Source organism: Emydura macquarii, unplaced genomic scaffold (genome assembly GCF_026122565.2).
Source record: "Emydura macquarii macquarii isolate MOO-44397 ecotype Brisbane River unplaced genomic scaffold, CSIRO-AGI_Emac_v2 contig_2805, whole genome shotgun sequence".
NCBI classification, from domain to species: Eukaryota; Metazoa; Chordata; order Testudines; family Chelidae; genus Emydura; species Emydura macquarii.
The window spans coordinates 1,827,479-1,847,276 of NW_027132942.1; the positions used below are offsets into that span (position 1 = coordinate 1,827,479).

At 40.5% G+C, this 19,798-nt stretch overlaps 1 protein-coding gene across 2 annotated transcripts in view; it reads left to right on the forward strand.

The window, feature by feature from the left end:
• The window catches only part of GPBP1L1 (GC-rich promoter binding protein 1 like 1), a 38,874-nt gene that overhangs the window by 7,166 nt on the left and 11,910 nt on the right, over positions 1-19,798 (forward strand). For both annotated transcript variants that reach the window (XM_067567811.1, XM_067567810.1), the window contains exons 2-5: positions 15,111-16,029; positions 16,978-17,092; positions 18,171-18,300; positions 18,658-18,941. In XM_067567811.1, the coding sequence (XP_067423912.1) occupies positions 17,033-17,092; positions 18,171-18,300; positions 18,658-18,941 (474 nt within the window). In that variant the 5' untranslated portion in view covers positions 15,111-16,029; positions 16,978-17,032. The remainder of the gene's footprint in view (positions 1-15,110; positions 16,030-16,977; positions 17,093-18,170; positions 18,301-18,657; positions 18,942-19,798) is intronic.

The window sequence follows — 19,798 nt, forward strand, 5'->3', positions numbered from 1 at the left end:
TGGTCTTTGTGGCATAATACCACATACTTTGTGAGCAGTGCGAATGTACAGATCTTTCCAGGGCATCTGCATCCGTTGTCCCAGGCTGTTGTAAGAAACAGCATCTACTGAAAAAGCTTATGGTAGAGTTGAGCATTGGAAAATAAGGTCATTTTGTACATACTGAAGCAATATTGGCAGCAGTAGCTCATCAGGGAAGATGAATACAAAGTGTGGCTAGACAAATAGACCAATTTTAAACTGAAACTAAAAGTTATTGTCTTGGCCTGGACTGTTTCATGTGGTTTAAAATACAAACAACTGCAAACAAGCTAATTAAAGTTTCATGGGTTTTGGCTTGTTTCCATTCAAACGCCTACTTGTTGCCTCAATATCTACTGGTTGTACTAATCATGTCTTTTGTAGTAAGGCCTGTAATACTGAAAAAACCCTGAGTTTTAATTTATGGTTACGTTACTTTTGTTTTTAAAAACAAAGGCTGCAAATGTGCGTGTGGCCAAGTATGATTGATTTGTTTACAGCAGCTTTTCAGCTTACGTAGAGCAGCATGAAGGGAATGTGTGTTTCTGGTGGTAAACTCAGCAGGGAATAGTAAGGTGGAGGAAGTACTATGCATGGTCTTCTGACTTTCCTGTTGAGACTGGAAAATACTGATAGCAAACTTTTTTTTACCTCAAGATAATTTGGTTGTCAGTTATAATCCATTACCTTGCTAAATTGGCTGAATCTCAAGTCCATTATCTGTGCTTACTAAAGAACGGAAACTTTCTTGTGAATATATAGGGTTAATTCTTGAGGATGAGGAATTAAGATAAATTTATGGATTTTTTTTGCTCTGAAAAGTATTTAAAAAGAAAAGGCTTAGTGAATAGATCATCTTTGTGTGTATATTCAGTCATATCTGCTTGATTCAATAACTAAAAAGAACTGTCTGCAAAGAAAACATAGATGAGAGGTTGAGCTGGAGTCTGTTCCTCCTTGTGGATCAACCAAACTGTTCATAAATTAAATCTTACATGAGCTAGTATTAATGGGGGATTTTAACTTCCCTGTTATCTGTTGGAAAACGATTGCAGCAAAACATAGTATGTCCTGCAAGTTCTTAGCTTGTGTAGGGGAATAACATCTTTATTCAGAAAGTTGAGGAAACAACTAGGAGGGTCATCTATTTTCCATCTGGTGTTGACCAACAGGAATGAATTAGTTATGAACATTAAGGTGGTCAGGAACTTGGTGGTGATCTGATAGAATTCAAGATCCTAAGGAAAGGAGGACATGAGACCAGCAAAACAAGGACACTGGACTTCAAAAAGGCAGATTTCAGTCAACTTGGAGAAATAGTAGGCAAGGTCCCATGGAAAGACCAATTAGGAAGAAAAGGAGTTGAAGGGGGTTGGCAGTTCCTAAAAGATATAATATTAGAGGCACAGCATTAAGCTGTTTCTATGCAGAGGAAAGTAAAGATAAGAGCCGCAGGAGGCCAACGTGGCTGCACAAGGAGCTTGTTAGCTAAATAAAAACCAAAAGGATACATACAGGAAATGGGAGGACAGGCATGTCACCAAGGAAATACACACTTGCGCTAATCCCATGTATAGGGACAAAATCAGGAAAGCCAAGGTAAAGAATAAGTTGGAGCTGGCAAGAAATTTTAGAGATGACAAGGGGTTCTACAAATATATCAGACAAAAATGAAAGATCAGGGATGCTGTGGGCCTGCTGATCAATGGAGAAGGTAAACTGGTAACAGAAGTTGATAGGCAGGCAGAGCTGCTCAACCAATGCTTGCTTTGCTTCAGCCATCTCACAAAAAATAACACGTGACTGGATGACTAGCAAAGATACCATAGATAACAAAGGGAAAGAGATGTAGATCAGGATAAGTAAAGAACATGTCAGAGAGGTCTTTTGACTAATTTGAATGAATTCAAGTCGGCAGAGCCTGATGTTATTGACCCCCAGGTGCTGAAGGAATTAGCTGAAGAAATCTCGGAGCCACTAGCAATAATATTTGCAAACTCATAGATGATGGGATCAGTCCCGGAAAACTGCAAAAGGGCTAATATAGTGCCTATCTTTAAAAAGAGGGGGGAAAGGAAGAGCTGGGGAACTATAGACCAGACAGCCTGACTTCGATACCTGGGAATCTACTAGAGCAGCAGTTCCCAACCTTCTTGAGTGTGTGGACCCCTTTTCAACCTCCAAACATTTCACGGACCACCACATGCTACTAGTTTTATTTAAAATGATACATTTCTGTGGTGAGGATGGTGTTTTTCTTTTCTGTGGACCCCCTGTAGTAGCCCTCGCGGACCACAGCTTGGGGACCGCTGTACTGGAGCAATGTATAGAACATTCAGTTTGCGAATACTGGAGGATGAAGTGGTAATCATTAGTAAATCCATGCTGGCTGCTAAGAACAAATCATACCAAACCAGGATGATTTCCAGCTTTGACAGGATGTTATTTAATATCTTTATTAATGATCTGGGTGTAGGAGTAGATGATCAAATTTGCAGATGACAGAAAGCTAGAGGGGGTTGCAAACACTTTGGGGTATAGAGCAAACATTCAAAAGGGATCTTGATAAATTGGAGAGCTGGACTACAGATAGTAAAATTAAATTCAGCAGAGACAAATGTAAGGTGCCACGCTTATGAAGAAAAACCAAATGCACAAATACAGAATAGGGGATAACTGGCTTGGTAGCAGCACTTCTGAGAAGGATCTGAGAGTTGTGGTTCACAATCTCAACATGAGTTAACAGAGTGGTGCTGTTGCAAAAGAAGCAAATGCAATTTTAAGTTGCATTAACAGAGGCATAGTATGCAAGTCATGGGAGGTGATAGTGCCGCTCTGTTTGGCGCTGGTTAGGCCTCAGCTGGATTACTGTGTTCAGTTTTGGTCAACAGTGTATAGAAAGGATCCAGAGGTCAGTGACAAAGATGATGAAAGGGATGGAATGTAAGCCATATGAGCAAAGGCTGAAGGACTGGGTATTTTAGTTTGGAAAAGAGATTAAGGGGGGAACATAATAGTGGTGGTCTTATACTTGAAAGTGCCATAAAAATGGAGAAAAGTTGTCTTGCCACAGAGGGCAAAACAAAAGAGGCAGTGGGTTCAAACTACAGCATAGCAGATTTAATATAAATTTAAGGATAAACTTCCTAACTGTAAGAACAGTAGGACAATGGAACAGACTGCTTAGGGAGGTTGTGAAAGCTCCTTCACTGGAGGTTTTCAAAAGGCGGCTGGATAATCATCTGCCTTGGATGTTTTAGACAACAAATCCTATATTTTGGCAGAGTGTTAAACAGATTACCCTTGTGGTCCCTTCTATACCTGTGGTTCTATGATTCTGTGAAATCAGTATACATTTTTGCAACCCAGCTGAAAACATTTGTCCTGATAGAACACTGGTGAAGCATGAAAATGAAAGATTCCAAATTTGAGTTTGAAGTGTGGCAAGCAGAAAAGGAAATCTCTTATTGTGAAGGAAATACATTTCGTATGTCAGCAACTATGGAACCATGCAATGCCATTTTTAGTCACTTTTCAAAATAGAATGGCATTATGAACATTTTAAGTATTAAGGCTTTTTGAAAATAGCTTAATCCATGGTATAAATGATGATGGTTGTGCGGTGTCTGGTAGATTGTGTGTAATTTATTTCAGTCCAATTTGTGATGGGAAAGTGTTAATGTTGCACAAACCCCATGGTCACTGGCACTAATGAGCTACCTTGTTAGCAGTCTTACCAAAAAGGTCAAGGTTGGAGTGTAGCATGGAAATTAAACTTCTCTTCTCCAATGATTTTTGTCTCTGTGGTTGGGTGCTTGTGTATACTAAATTCCATTCTGTTAATTAAAGCGTGGTAGAAACATTGTCAGTTTCATGTAACTTTATTTTTACTTAAATGCTTTCTAGTGAATACATTTTTCATGAGGTGCTGTATTGACAGCCCCAGACATCTGAGGCCTTTATCCATACAACAGGCATGGTGTATATCTAGTAACAGTACAGATTTATCCTGTATTACTCTTGCAGTATGCCTCAATCGTGTTCTGTAGAGGCCATCTTTGAGGCAGGCAGGGTATTGGGCTTCTGTGGCCCACATATTCTTTAATATTTCTAAGGCTGACAAAAGTGGAACTAATTGAGGTACTTTTGTGATGTGATCACTTTTCTGCTGTGAGCTGGATTTTAGAAGCCAACTCATTTCACAGTGTGCCAAAAACCATTGGATAACACTGTCATTAGACTGGGCTGGATTTGAACTGGTGACAGTAAACGTGAAAGGATCCCTGCCTCATTACTGATCTTGTGAGCTAACCACATTCTCAATGTCTTTAGAGTTAAGGGTTTTCCGTCCAAAAATTGGCACAATCAGTTTTTAATGTTTCGTAACTTAAGTAATTCAAACTATTTGGGTTTTTTACATTCTTGGACTTTAATACCAATATTGCAGCAACCTCTCCCTCACCTCCCCCTTTCCCCCCATTATGCAATTCATTGGTGCAAGATAAATTGGAAATCAAAGTAGTTTCATTGGGAGGGTGGGTAAAATGGAGATCTTTGCAGCTATGTCTTATCTGGATCTGTGGGACCTGAAAAGTTATGGAAGGCAGTTTGAGATTGAAAAAACATATTAGCTGGATATTTCTGCTAAAATCAGCAGTGTAATATTTAATGTTGATAATTAAATTGCCTTTATTAGGGTCATGTCTACAGTAGGAGCACTCTCAGTATCGGAATACCAGTATGGCGTACCCACAAAGTGCTTCTTGTGTGGATGTGGCTTATACTTACAAAGCTCTGCTTGTAACCAGCATAGACTATTCCACACACACCACCTCCCCAAAGCAAGACAAGGTATATTTGTAAAAGTTTTGATGATATAACTGCCTTTATGCTACAGACATCTTCAGTCACAGATTACTCCTCTTCACAACCCTGACCATCATAGCTGTGTTGGCAGAAGTCTGTAGTGTAGATGTGGCCTAGGTTTCACTAAGATGAATAGGAGAAGGTCATGCTGCTTATATCTAATATTCAGGCAGTCTGTGGACTCCAGAAGCCAGCACTGCATCAATTTATACTCAATTGATGCTTAAAGGGGTTTGTTTGCTGCCAAAATGACTGAAATTTGATATTTGCCTGGATATAGCTGTTATAAGTGGCATGTGCGTTGCAGGATTTGGAGTTAGAAAATATAGAAAAAGATATAAGGGTTTGAAAAGTAACTTCTGAACATGTTTAGTGGAACTAGAGCTTAGTGTAGTGTTACCACTTTTGTGGGGTAACTGCATTGTCTTCCCATCATTCTGAAACATGGGCAAATGATGTGTATTTGTAAGAGGGAGAGTCTATCATTGAAATACCCAATTAAATATTCCCAAAAGAAACTGCTTTTAATAGTAACGACAAAAAAATATTTTTGTTTAAAAAATCAGATTCCAGAGTAGTTTGGCTGCATTTTGGAAATTCTAACTTCATTTTTTTTAATTACTACTTTCATTGTAAGAATAGTCTTTAAAATGTAAGCCAGTAAAACTGTTTGAACCAAGCAAAGACAGTAATCAATTTTCCCTTCCCCTCTAATACATTTATTTCAACAAGATAAGAATTTCAAAGGCTAAATGGATGCATACATTTTCTTTAAAATTCAATTTCCCAGGAATTTTTAATGTGGAGCATCTACAATCGGTCTAGTAATACGGAAATTGGTTCCAGTAGCAACACTGGCATTTATCATCTTGTATATTAATGAGACACCTTGAAGCTTTAAAGGGAATACTTCTGTCCACCCAACCCAGATGCCTTTATGTGTGTCAAATTACAGACAGAAATGTAACAATAAAATGACTTCATGAGACACAACTCATCTTTCAGAATGAAGAATTAAACTTTCTTAGCCACCAAAAAGTATTAGTCTTGTCAAAGGAGTGGACTGATCAGTGCTAAAACTTAGTTACTACTTGTAGTAAAATAAGCAGCATTATCCATGATGCTGTATTACTCAAACATACTCAGAAGAGTTCAAACTGCATTGAAGAGTGAATGTTTGAGTTGAAACCAAAGTGACTTGTGCTTGGAGAACCTAGTTACATTGATCCCATTGCTCAGAAGATGATTTACTTTAGGGGAGGTCACAAGCATGAGGTTATATTTCAGTCATAACTCAAGGGCTTGTCTGCTTCATGAAACATATGTCCTTTTGTTGTACCTATTATTCAGTGACTGTACAGGTGAGAGCATAAAGCTATCTGAAACTGAGACAGGAGGAAGGGGTCAGTTTTCAAGTTTCATCATGATGGAAAGGCAGCCAGGCCAAACATGAGGAGCACCGCAATCCTGTGCACCAGGTGGTAATGCCACTCTCTCAAATTTGGCCTAGCTGCCTGTGACCAGAACCACTGCTGGGGGTGGGATGGCATGAGGTGTTTTTTTTTTCCCCATTTTGTTTAATTAATGGATGTCACAGAAATTAGAAAATCTTATAAACATTAATAATTTAAGTGTCTATCCAAAGAAGTAACAAACGTTAAGTAATCTAGACTCCCCAGCCACCGCATAACTTTTTCTTTGTAGTATACGTCAGTGTTTCATCCAACTCCATTTGAAGGGTTGAGTGAAGCATTTTAATCCTATTTTTTGCAGTAGGGACATAGCTTTAGGGTTTGTCTATATGGGGAAAAGTACTGGCATTACTGTACTGGTGTGGTTATACCAGTATAATTCCCTGTGTGGACACTTAGAGCTTGTCTGCACTACAAAAATAAGAAAACTGAAGTCGATGTACAGCCACCGCAGTAATGAAAGCAGAGGTTCATATCTACAGTTGCTCCTTCTGTCGGTGCTCGTCCTCAACAGGAGTGCTTCAACTGACCGAAGTGGGGCATTGTGGGTTACCAGCAGCCCTGGGACTGACAGCCTCATCTGTCAACCCTGTGTGGGGGCTCACAGCTGACCCTCCCCACTACTGCTGACACCTGCCCCAGCACTGATACCCCATGCCCAGCTGACAGCTCAGGCTAACAGCTGGGTCTCTTCCACCCTGGCACCAACAGCCCAAGATGTCAGCTAGGCATGGGCTCACAGCTGGCCCCCTCTTGCTCCCCCCAGTGCCGACAGCCCAAGTTGAGGCTGTCAGCTGGGTGTATGCTCAAAGCTGCCCCCTTGCCCTGGTGCTGCCAGTGCCTGTCTGACAGCTCAGGTTGTCAGTGCAGGGATGGGGGGGACCCACCTGTGAGTACTGTACCTTGCTGACAGCTTGGGCTGTCTGTGCAGGGGTGGGGGTTTGCTCAGCTGTGATCACATCTTATCAAACTACTTTTTGAATTACTTCATTCACAGTTGTGTGGATTGCCTGCCCTCCTATTCATGATCACTTGACATCCCTGCAGCAACTGCTTACATGAAAAAGTAATAGATAATTGATATCTAAGTTCTCAGTGCAGTTCAGCAACTGGAAAACGAGTACCACCAACTAGAGAGGTCTCTGCAGATTACCATTAGTCCACAGGCCAAAGTTTTGGTAACTGTTGTAGTGGAGAATTGAAGTGTTGATTCCAGGTATTTGCACTGGATACTTCAGCTGTTAGTGCAATGTTCCACTCTGCTTTTACATTTTTGTAGGTCCCTCAGGGAAAAGGAGACAGGAAGAGTCAAGGCATGGCTACTCTGGCCACCTAGGTAATCTCTGCATATTGTTGTGACGTGTGCATAGTGACGTATCTAATCCATTTGCCATGAGTAACTTCATATCCCAGTAGCTAACCTTGCCGGCTACAGCAGTAGTTCGTCTTATAAAATCTGCATTGAAGAGTAAGTTTGGCTTGGGATTGTCCATCCCTCCTCATATCAGACATGGATGGGGAGCTGAACTCAGTCATAGAGTTTAAGGCTAGAAGGGACCATTAGACATTTAGTCTGACCTCCTGTATAGCCCAGGCCATTGCATTTAACCCAATATTGAGCCTGATAACTTGAGTTTGTCTAAAGCACTTTCCAGTAAGGCCATTGTATCTGTGGAGGATGAAAAGCTGTCAAAGTTGTCTGAGTCAATGGCTTCAAAACCTACATCTGACAGCAGAGGAATGAGTTGGGGAGGGGGGAGAGCCAGGAATGAATACTTTGCAAAATACCCATGGAATACACAGGATCCCACCAATTTGCCAGTATAGGCTCTAGATGTATATCAGCTTCCAGTTAGTATGCATGTATATGATCTAAGGTGCATACAATTGCTGGGAAGAATATAACTAGGTTTGGCAGGATTCAGTTTTTATTTTTAATAATTTCAATGGATAACTTTGCTAATGTTTCAATTTTTATCAATTTTCAATTTTGACAGTTTTGCAAAATTATAGTGATGGTGTCAGAAATTATTTAATATGACAGTAGAGACTGAGCTATAAAATGTTGAATCTTAATCCTTAAAACACACATCGTCAATATCGTGTGATAAGATACAAAGTAGATATCTTTAAACTAAAATTTCTCAAGCAGCATCTTTCTTTGCTTACCTGTACATTTTGATGATTAATGATGGAAATCTTTTAGTTGGTTCTTCTGTGTTTGGTGAAATCAACTTTTACTGATTAAAAATCTTATCTTTCCAATTCTAGTTATAACACTGTTTCCCTTGGCTCATCAATATTTCAGGTAGCAGGAGTGGCCAGGTGTTTGACACTATTTGTGGGGTCTAAGTATATTTCTCAAATATAGTTCTTACAAACTTGCCACTTTATTAAATTAACCTCTGTAACTTTATGGTGAATGTTTCCCACTTGCAACTCACCTTTATTTCTGCATATTGTTTTTGCTCAGTGAAGATCAAGGATCCTTGGTGGCTCCACTTATGCAAGGAGGGCATATCTTCTCCAAATAAACAGATTAAAGTATTGGAGTAGCCAAAATTGTAGGGATATATGTAGATGACTACTCAGAACTATGAGCTAATTGGAATAGCAAGAAATATAGTAAAAAGAAATGAAGGAAGATAGAGAACAATTAATACTTAGAGTACAGTAGTACTCAAATTGGGGGCCTCTTTCTGTTAGTTTCTGTGCAAATATGTTTGAAGATATTGTTGCCCCTTTATGACCCGAGCGGCTAGTAAAAAATTCAAGGTCTTGTAAGTTGTAGGTTGTTCCAGTTAGGAGAAATTGAAGATGGAGTCTGATATCTTGCATTCTTGTTTTGTTATGAGGAATGTACAAAGTCCTGCTTCTCCAAACACAGGAGGAAACAAAACAAAATAATTGTTTCTTAGCTTACAGTGCCAAGTGTTTTAGCCAACACCAGATCCAAAAAACTTTCCAGCATTTTCCAGGGTCATACACTATGCTCATAGACTGCTGCTTGGCTTTCTTTTTTGCCTCCAAGTCTGTCTCCTCAGTAGTCCTTTATCTGTATTCTGCCTTCCCTCACATGTGCCCTTACCCATGCTATCCAAAACTCCTGGGCAGGATTGCAGCCCCTTTTGTCTCAGATGGGGGCAGGGGTTTGTGATTAACTTATCCTGACTGGTATGTTAATTGAAGAATGTGCTCACACCCTGTCTGAGCTTCTCAATGCAGTCACAAGTACCTCTTAGCATAACAGAGCCTCTGCCCAAAGATCTGATTCAGTTGGTTTTTGTTACCATACCACAGACTTTGCAAAAGTTTAAATGTGCAGTTTGACCTGAAATGGAGTTAAAGTGGAAAAGACATTCTTCAATGACAAGATACAACAGTGCCTTTGGGGAGGGGGAGCCTTCTGAGTTAATCTTGCCTTTGGTAATGTAAACAATTTTCCTTAATACATGTGATGTGATCAGGGATTTAAAATCAGCCTGCTTCTCAAAGGCAACCTTAAAGATACTTGATAGTGACAAGAACAGGAAGAACATAACTCACTGTAAAGTTTGTTTTGACTCCTTGCCAAATCTGGTCTGTCAGGACACTTGGAAAGATTAGATCTTGATTGGGGATGTTTGCATTTCCTATTATGTCTCCTTCAGAGAAATCCAGGATTCTTTTTATTTCAGTTCTGCTTGTAATCCTAAAGTTCTTTTTGCCCCACTTAGTGTTTGTGTGTGGAGAGAAACGGAATTATTGCAAACTGATAACTGTCATTTCCACTCATTAATTTTTGAAAGGAGTAAACCAATAGCATTGCTGTATTTAACCCTAGTACAGTAAGAAACCTAATGTGAATGGTGAAAGCATGATGTGTCCATGGGACACGGAATTTATTAGGGAACAACACTTTGTACCTAAACTATGAACAGGAATGTTTCCTTACCTTGGTCAGTACTACTCCTTAAATTTTAAAATCTAATGACATGTTCCTTTTCATTTTATATCTTTAAAAAGTATTTTATATTTACCTACACAAGAAAAATTAAATTTGTAAAAATTAATAACTGGTTACTTAAAACCCCCAGCAACCTCCTTTGGCGTGTCAAATTAAGTGACTATCTATCAAATATATGGTTAAGAACATCCTATATGTGAAGCTATTCACTTAATAAGTAACATTAGTCAAGAAGAAAGAAATGCACATTTTATTTCAGCATAACCTTAAATCTGACATGAGTTTTTTTTTTTTTTGTAGTAGGAAATGTCAGTTAAAATATTTTTTGGCAACTTGTAAAAATTTGTTGGTCCTACTTTAAGCAGAGGGTTGGACTAGATGATCTCCTGAGGTCCCTTCCAACCCTAATATTCTGATTCTATGGTTGGTTGTGTATGTAACTCAAAGAGTGAAATTAGCTAATGTAAAATTACATATGTTGACTGACTTGTGAACATATATGACAAATGTTAACATGCATTTGAATGTTGTGGACCTATATAATTTGTCTAAAGGGACTTAAATTTTGAGATGAAAGAATAGCTTTTGGCTCCGGTAGGTTGTTTTAGTAAATATCTTTGGAGTTGATAGAATGTGTTTATGTAGACAAAGCAAGATTTAATGTCCCTAATGATTGATTTTGCTTGGGTTTTGTAAATGTGATGGGTATGTACAGTGTCATTTAGGGATCTTAACTCTGTATTAAATGAAGACTTTGGTTTTGTAATGTAAATAATACCTTAAGTGATCTCAGCTCCCTCATCTGGTCTTTCTGTCCTTTGTAAAGGTGGATTAAGTTTTATTGGGGCCCTGGTCATAAAGAACATTTAGGCTCCCCACACACCCCTCATCACAGGGCCCTGCCTCCCAGCCAGACTGGAAACTGGATCTGGGCCCTGGTAAGAGCTGCCCAGAGAACCAGGGCTGCTGTGAGGAGCCCTAGAGCCTCTGCTTGTCCTGGGCTGCTCTCAGGCCTGCCCAGAAAGTTCTTAAATCCTCAAGGATCAATTTTGAGACAGGGACTTTAAAAACTGGCATAGATTCAAAACAAAGGATACAACAAGATCAAAATACTCTGCAGGAAGGTTAATGAAATGACCTTCACATCATTTCAATGTGTAAAGCTTTCTGTAGCCTTAGTTTTCCGATTGAGCATTACTGGAGTCCATAATTTAAGCTAATAAATGTGAAATCACACCAGGTTCACAAAGCTTTCATTTGGGTCTATAAAGAATGGCATGTGTAATAATCTGATATAGTTCAGAGGTGGCATTGTCTTTAGATGCATTTTAGCCACTGCTCATTCTTTAGTGAATGCAGAACTGTCCTAATCATAGGTGCCTTGGATGATGGCAAATGAGCAGGCTGTGAAACTTCCCCCAGAACTTTTTTAAAGTGAATGCTTGGAGCTTTGCAACTGCAGCATCCTTCTGTTTGCTAAACATGTCTAGATTTAAAAAAAAAAAAAAAGGCTGAATGGTTTACATTAGTGATAGAAGAATCAGGGTTCTGTTTAATTTCTGCTGTCTTGCCTTTCTCCTGAAAGGTAGCTTAAAGCTGTGTTATGAAACATGTACAATATGCTTTGATGGCTTTCAAGGCACAGACAGACAAGATCCCTGTCTCAGAGCCCACTGTGTAAATACATGAACAATGTAAATTTCACTGATATCCAGAGGATGGTTCTAGGGGTTTCTCTTTTTCCACTTTCCTTCCAGTTCAGTGTGATTTATTATCAGAGCTCATCAGAAGGTGTTAATACTATCTATTATAACATGTTTCTGTTAATAGTTGAATGATTCCTTCACAATTCACCCTCTTCATAAATCTGTCCTTCAAAATAATGAATGGCATTGAAACACATCTGAGTTTCTTAGAATTTCTGTTACCTTTCCTCCCATTTTCTTTGCATTACTATTTCAGGGAGGTGGTAGAGACGAAGCAGTTTCAGCAGGTCATTGCCATGTGAGCTTGGTTCCAGTGCTGAGTGTAGAAGGGTGGGAAGAAAAATTGTTCTCTCTGAAGCAGTTAATACTTTACCTTCATTTTGTGTGTGTGTGTGTGTGTGTGTGTGTGTGTGTGTGTGTGTGAACAGAAGGATTGGTAAAGCTGCACTTCATAATAAGCGACAGTTATTGGTATATCAGCATTTTTGTTGCTGTTTTGAGGTGACTTACTGTTCATCGGGGCAGGATGTTTAGGAAGCTCTCATTAGGTCATTCTCACTGTTGCTTTTGTTTTGTCAATGCATCCATCCTGCTGTTGATTTCATCTTGATTGATACCTCAAGGAGCTTCTGTGAGATTTTTATTGCTTGTTGCCATGGTTCCAGAGATTCGAGCATGAGTCTAATCCTTTGCTGGTACTGTCCCAGCTATCTTGGGGTTCCTGATGAGATATTACTACTTTTCAGCATTTGGGGTGATTTTACCCAATTATCCTGGCAGGTGGTACATTAGACCAGTGTTTCCCAACCTTTTAAGTAGCAAGTACCCCCTAACTTTTGGAAATTTTAATAATTACCCTCAACACTCAATTTTCCATGGGATTTTATATTTACAGACTAATGTGAGCTATATGTTGGAAGAAGGGCTGAGTATATAAGGCCGTAATGTGACAGATGTCAGATCTAGTGTGGGTAGGGTTACCACCTTTACACCAGAGGTGCACAACTCAAGTATGTACTACCTGGGCTAGAGGTGATGTTGGCCAAAGCTAGGAGGCTTTGAGCGGCATGCCAATGCTGGGGAATATAAAGCGCCACGCCAAATTTTATGCCATAGATTTGAGAGGAGGAAGGGGTGAGACACAGGTAAGGAGAGTGAGAGAGAGAGAGAGAGGGAGACAAGAAAAGAGGGTAACTGGTGAAATCTGGGGTGTCATAGCTGTCAGTTTCACTGGTCAGCTAGAGCAGTGAAATGGACAAGTTTTCTGGGCACTGGGCTTTGAGCCAGGGAGGGGGGCTGCCACCTGGGCGAGTGTGCAGGCAGCTGCCGCCTGGTGACTACCACCCAATTCAGATTGGTGCAGAGGAGGCTTCCGCACCAGCTGGGACTCAGGAATGTGGGCAGGCGGCTGCTGCCCGTCTTCAAGCCGGGGCACTGGAGGCTGTCCCTCGGCTCAGAGCCGGGGCATGGGTGGCTGCCACCCAGCTGCGAGGCCAGCTCACGAGATGCAGGAGGCTGCCACCGGGCTCCCACCTGAGAGCTGGGGCCCGGCGGGAAGCGAGGGGCTGCTGCACACCTCCCCCAGAAGCTAGCAGCTGCAGTCCAGCTTCCTGGGACTGTGGCGGCTGCCACACGCCTCCCATCTGGGAGCTGGGCCTGGGTGGGAAGCGGGCTGCTGCTGCCTTGCTTCCCCAGAAATCAGCAGCTGCTGCCGTCCTCCCCTTCACTCTGGTTTTTCCCTTGGTAACCATGCCTGTGTCTTGTGTACCCCCAGGGGTACACGTACCACAGGTTGAGAAACTATGCATTAGACTAACTGTTCATATATGTATACATATATATGGCTTATTTTGAATTTGTAGATTGAAATTTCTTATTGTCTCCCCTCTTTATTCTTTTTTACTTGGGGAATCCCAAGCAAAAATAGGTGGATGTTATTTATATTGCAATAGAACCCAAAGTTTGTCAGGATCAGGGTTTCATCATGCTTGGTTCCATATAAACAAATAGAAGGACATGGTCCCTACCCCAAAGAGCATATACCTGCTAGCTTCAGGATATATTGAAACAAGTGGAAGAAAGGACAAGGGTAATGGTGAGGTCATGTAGTCATATAAGTTAACTGTTGCACAGCTTAGTAGTTCTGAATTCTCCGTTTTGATCAACCTTTAAATAAATGAAATGACCTAACTCTATTTGCAACCTAGTCAGTGTTAGTCGTCCCAATTTTTGTGTAGGCCTCGCTATAACAGCCTGTCTTGAAGAGGAATTGAAGGGGAGAAGGTTGTGATTTTATAGGATAATTCAGGGAGGGCATTCTGTTCAGAAAGGGCAGCACGGCTATGTTTGTGAGATAAATGGACAAATAGATGTTCAAGGTTAGCATCGGTGAGGATAGCTTGATGTGGGTGCGTAAGTAGAGAGGGATCAGTGCTGAAAGGGTTTAAGGTACACAGGTAGAAAGCTTGAACTTGATGATGAGAGGGGGTTGTTTGATTAATATGTTTCATGGTCTGTCAAGAGGTTTCTATATGTCTGCCTGCCGGCTTCTGGTGTCAGGGGACTAAGGGAATAGCCTACTGGCTGGACTGGAGCAATTGAGAATTATCCTGTGGGCATCAAGAGGGAAGAGGCATGTGGAGTGGTCAGCCTTTTCTGCCCTGCCACATTATTGGTAGTTGGAGGGGGAGTTAATACTTGGCTGAATCTCAAATGTATAATGTGAAGATTATTCTTGTTGCACTAGAGCCGGTTACTTGGGATCCCAGCCTCTGTGGTTGTGCCCCATTCATAGCCTCAAGTATGCTAAGCAGGTGGAGCAGATTGTTGGGGATCTGGTGGACAGGGAAGATGTCTAGTTTAGAGGTGAGGAACTCTGTTACCTCTAAATATGGGATGACTAGGTGGCAAACACAGATGTTGCAAAAATTTTGTTTTTTTTGTAGTTGCACATGAAATCACAAACCCGACTGCTTTTCCATTTTTTTAGGCACTTGCAGTAAATTTGCTGCATTTCTGGCCTTATGTTCTACTGTTTGGACAGATGTTATTTCACATTCCTATTACTTCTATTGATATGTGTTCATTTTTCCTTTCTAGTGATTACAGTTCCTGTATTCCACTATTTTTTTGATGGAAGAGGATCATAACCCAGAAGTGAAATCTGCAGTAAAACAAGAAACTCTCACTGAATGATTTGTCTCCTTTCAAAAGCAGCACCCAGTCTAGAAAAAGCTTAAAGAGAAGAGAGTACTTTTGGATCTGGCTCTTTTCAGTTTCACTTATTCAGCATGTAAATGGTGACCAGCAAACGACACAGAAGCAGTTGTGGCTACCATTGAGCTTCGCATCAAGTACTGTTTAGTTTCTGAGAGGGGAACCTAAGTTACATGAAGCAAAAAGAAAATCAAAACATCATTCATTTTTAAGGACATAAGCACCCTGGATTTTTAGCAACTGTACATGTGATGAAAATGAAGCTTCTATTTTAAGAGCATATGCTTGGGCAGACGCCTCCCATTTAGTGTCAGAATTTGGGGGAAACGCTTTTATATAACTTAACCATTCCCCACCCCTCATTCCCCAGGCTTTCAAACTGATGTGCTGCAGACAATGAATAATCCTGCCGATTTGGGTGTATCTGTTCATTGTTAGCCATGGTGTTTCTCTGAATGTTGTCGTGCAGACCCAACAACCACTTTTGTAATGTAAAATTTTGAGTTCCATAGCACCTCAGCAAGAGAAAATTTAATGAGGTGAATGTGGTTGTGGCTCTTTTTAAATGTAAATTACCTTTATGGGTATTTTTTTTGGTAGTGTGAGTACAGAGAGATTAAGATGAGCAGTTGAGGGGGTGAAGGGTGCAGTCAGCACGTAGTGCGGCTTCTCGTGCTCTGCTTGGAGACACACCATTGCCTCGAGCCTGGCATTACTGCATTCTGGAGAAAGAAGGAACCTGAAGGTCAGAGTGAAGCACAGAAATAAAGGAGAGAATTGGACTACAGAAGCCAAACTCCGGGTAATTGATCACCTCTTTTTTTCCTTTATGTACATACATAATCTTGATTCATGCACAACACTACGAGATGGTGCAAATAATGAGGAAAGTGAGGGAACCACGAGGACCCCCCTCCCAAAATGAGACCCCAGATAATTTACTAATTCTGAATTAGCGATTGGGCAGTAACTCCTTGGGTATTTGAACGTGGGACTCCTGTCACATGTTGGAAAGTTAGCTTTTCCTTGGGTCACAAACTTAGCTTATCTATATACCTCACTAGTGTCTGTCATAATTGCACGGTCACGAGTAAGAATGTTATCTGCTCAGTCTTTCTCGCCAGCTTGTGTCCTGCTTTTGTCCTTCTTGCTTTTTCACTGTAAGGAATTCAGCTGCTACAGTTATGGACGGTGCATAGAATTTGGGGACCTTACGTCAATTTTAAGACTGAGGGATATTTAGATTAGACTTGCCCTACAAGACTAATTTGAACTCTTACCTCACTAAGTTAGCGCCCTTGTTAGCAACTTCACATCTTTAACATATTTACTCTCCCCCTCTCTAAAGAAAAACATAACAGTGCACACAAGACCGTACTGCATTGCAGTGAGCACTTGTAGGAATCCCGTGCATTCAAGTGTCATGGTATTTCACATGTCTTTACACAGTGTGTTTGTTCTGTCTCCTTTCTACCCCCAGACCAATCCCATCATGAATTTCATAAATGCATTGCTAAGGTTGATATTGTAAACAGGAAGTATTTGGGACTTGTAAAGGCCTTATCTATTCCAGCCAGGGAAACCATGTTGGCAGCTTTCTAGTAAGAATTGTGTTTAAGCCCAACGAAAGATTCTGACTTGTTTTTTCTATTCACTAGACAAGACCTAAATATTACAGTACAATTATTCTGCATAATTCCATGGCAAGGGCTGATCAACTGGTGATATGGTTGTTTTTTTCCACTTGTAGGTCCTGGCCATGAGGTTTGATGCCTCACTTTATTGAAGGGAGACACTGGACCTAAATGGCGCAGCATGACTTTGTTCCTGCCTGGCTTAACTTCTCAACGCCACAGTCAGCTAAGGTAACTCTTGCGTTCAGATTGCCCAACCAGAAGCCTGATGGCTAAAGCAAGCTTTGACCCTGGATTTTGCCCAACTTAAATGCTTACAACCTGATTTGCAAAGTTCTTTTGGTTCTGGAATACCTGTGTGAAGCTTTTTAAGACTGGAGGCAAAAGTTGTTCCTCTGGTGACTTTTCTTCAGCAAATTAACCACCTCTGTTCCAGAGAGAGGTGGTTTTCCTTTGTGTGCACAAACACGGATTTTAGTTAATTAAAAGTAATTAAATCCTGTTAACTTGAGTCTGTATTGAGATCTCATAATGGAGAATTATTTAAAGAGATACTACCAAAATTGGTAGGGTTGAAAATTGGCCTACCTGCCTCTTCATATTTGTGTACAAATTCAGCATAATTCTTCGTTTCTTTTCAAAATAATGTTACTCCTGAACAATGCACGAGTAACAAGCCATTGGTTCCCATCTCAGACTTTTCTAGTTCTGATTTAGAGTTGCTTGTATATGAAATCCCAAAATTGGTATTATTGGGTCTCATCTTCTGGCAGCAGGATCTGAGGGGTAGATCTGGCTGACTCAAAGGTATAAATCTGTGTGGGACCTCAAGCAGACAGTTGCATTGCTTATGCATGACACAAGTAGGATTCCAGAGCACTCATGTAACAGCAAACCAGATTGATGGAGGGGAAACAGTTGGGTAAGAGAACTGCTTTCAGCTTCACATTTAAACCAGAGGAGACAAAAATAATTTCAAAATATAGTATATCTTGATTTGATCCATGAATTAACTGTAGGGAGATTGGTAAGATTCCTTAAATGAATTCTTCAAAAAGTGTTGCATGTGACTGCAAAGACTGTGCTAGTAAAGCAGATGCACAAGCATCTTTTGATTCTTTATAAGGTGATATGTGCAGTCGTGTGTGCTGTTTTTGTGGCGTTCACTTGAATTCTGTATTTGTCAGCTAAGCAACACATAGCCAGTTGCTGTAATTACTGAAAGCTAATGCAGAGAATCTTTTTATTTTCATACAATCAGAATAACATTGCTGGTAAAGCAGGCAAGTCACTTAATATGTTTCTGTAGTCCCCTGCAGCCACCTTTGAGAAACATGGAGAACATCTTCCCCGGGGTGAAGGCCGCTTCGGTGTGAGCCGTAGACGACACAACTCTTCTGATGGATTTTTCAATAATGGCCCCCTCAGAACTACGGGAGGTGAGTAGAGGATCAGCGCTCACACTATATCCAAAGATTGAATGCAAAACTATGCAGAACACACATCTTTAAAATATAAAGTGAGTTTGTATAACCACATCCCTAACACTCCTCCTCATATGCCATCTATTCATGTTTCTGTGGAAGTTGTACATGGCATTTAAATTCTTCTGTAGTTTGACTTTTTTACGAACGTGGACAGACAATTTCTCTGAACTGTGGCAAGTTTAGCCTAATAGTTATTTTTTGAGATTGATCAACACTAGAAATATTGGGTCATTCCTGGTTGGTTGGTGGTTTTTTGTTTTTGCTGTATTGACTTTTATTTTATTTGAATGCTTACCTCCTTTTATTTAGACTGCTGGCATCAGCCCTCCCTGCTCCGCCATGATTCTGTAGATTCTGGTGTTTCTAAAGGAGCTCATGTTGGGCTTTCTGGCAATCAGCCTGGCTGGCATGGACCCTCACGGGGCCATGATGGTATGAACCAACGTGGTGGTGGAGGAATTGGAGTCCATCGCCACTGGAATGGCAACTTTCACTCTCGGAAGAACTCTGCCTTTCAAGAAAAGGTGTCTGTTGAGGCCAGGGAAGACAAAAGGGAAGAAAAAGAAAAGCTGCAGTTTGAGGAAGAAGACTTTGTAAGTGTGTGGTTTCTTACTACTGGCGGCAGCTATGAAAAATGGCTTTGTAGGTTTCATTGTATTAGCATTGGTTGGTGAAAAGGATCCAGAGTTGCATTCCATCCCGCGCTTTTGGGGGTTACTTCAGTTTTAATGGAACAGTTCTGCAATAAGTGCTTTCAGAATGTTATTTTTTTTCCCATATCCCCGAGGGCCTCGTATATTGTGTTGTGCTTGATGCATTGGGTCATTACACTTTGCCAGGTTATTTTAAATTGCTCCATCAATGTTGTGATGCACAAGCTTGTTCAATCAGCCAAACCCCATACTGCTAGTGATCCTCTTTCTCTGACCAGAATAGTGGTATAAAACCAATTTGAGCTACAGGTCACACAGAAGTATGTTCATATGTTGATGAGAATACTTGTAGACATGTATTTGGCGAAGAGGCAAGGTCTTTTTTGACAGACTTTAACCATAAAGGCCAATTTTGGGGCATTCCTGTGCGTGTTGTGTACATCAACCAACCTCACATAGTTTTCTAGTGTAGAACTGACCAGATCTGGTTCAATGAAGCATTAAAACTGATAGATAAAAGAAGAGATTAAAAATATTGGCGCAATATTTTGGGTTTGAGGTAGTACTCATATTAAGATATTACAATTTCTTCCAGCTTTTAAATCAGGAGTGCTAGCTTTTACAGACGTTCATGACTGGAGGCTTGTGCTGTAGTAGTCAACATATAAAGAATCTATCAGAAAGATGGGAGATTATTTGATTTTTGAATATCCAGTTCATTGTGAAAAGAGGGGAAGTGAGAGGGATAGCTGAGTGGACATGGAGTCTTTATTCATTGGGTACCTGGTTTTTACCTA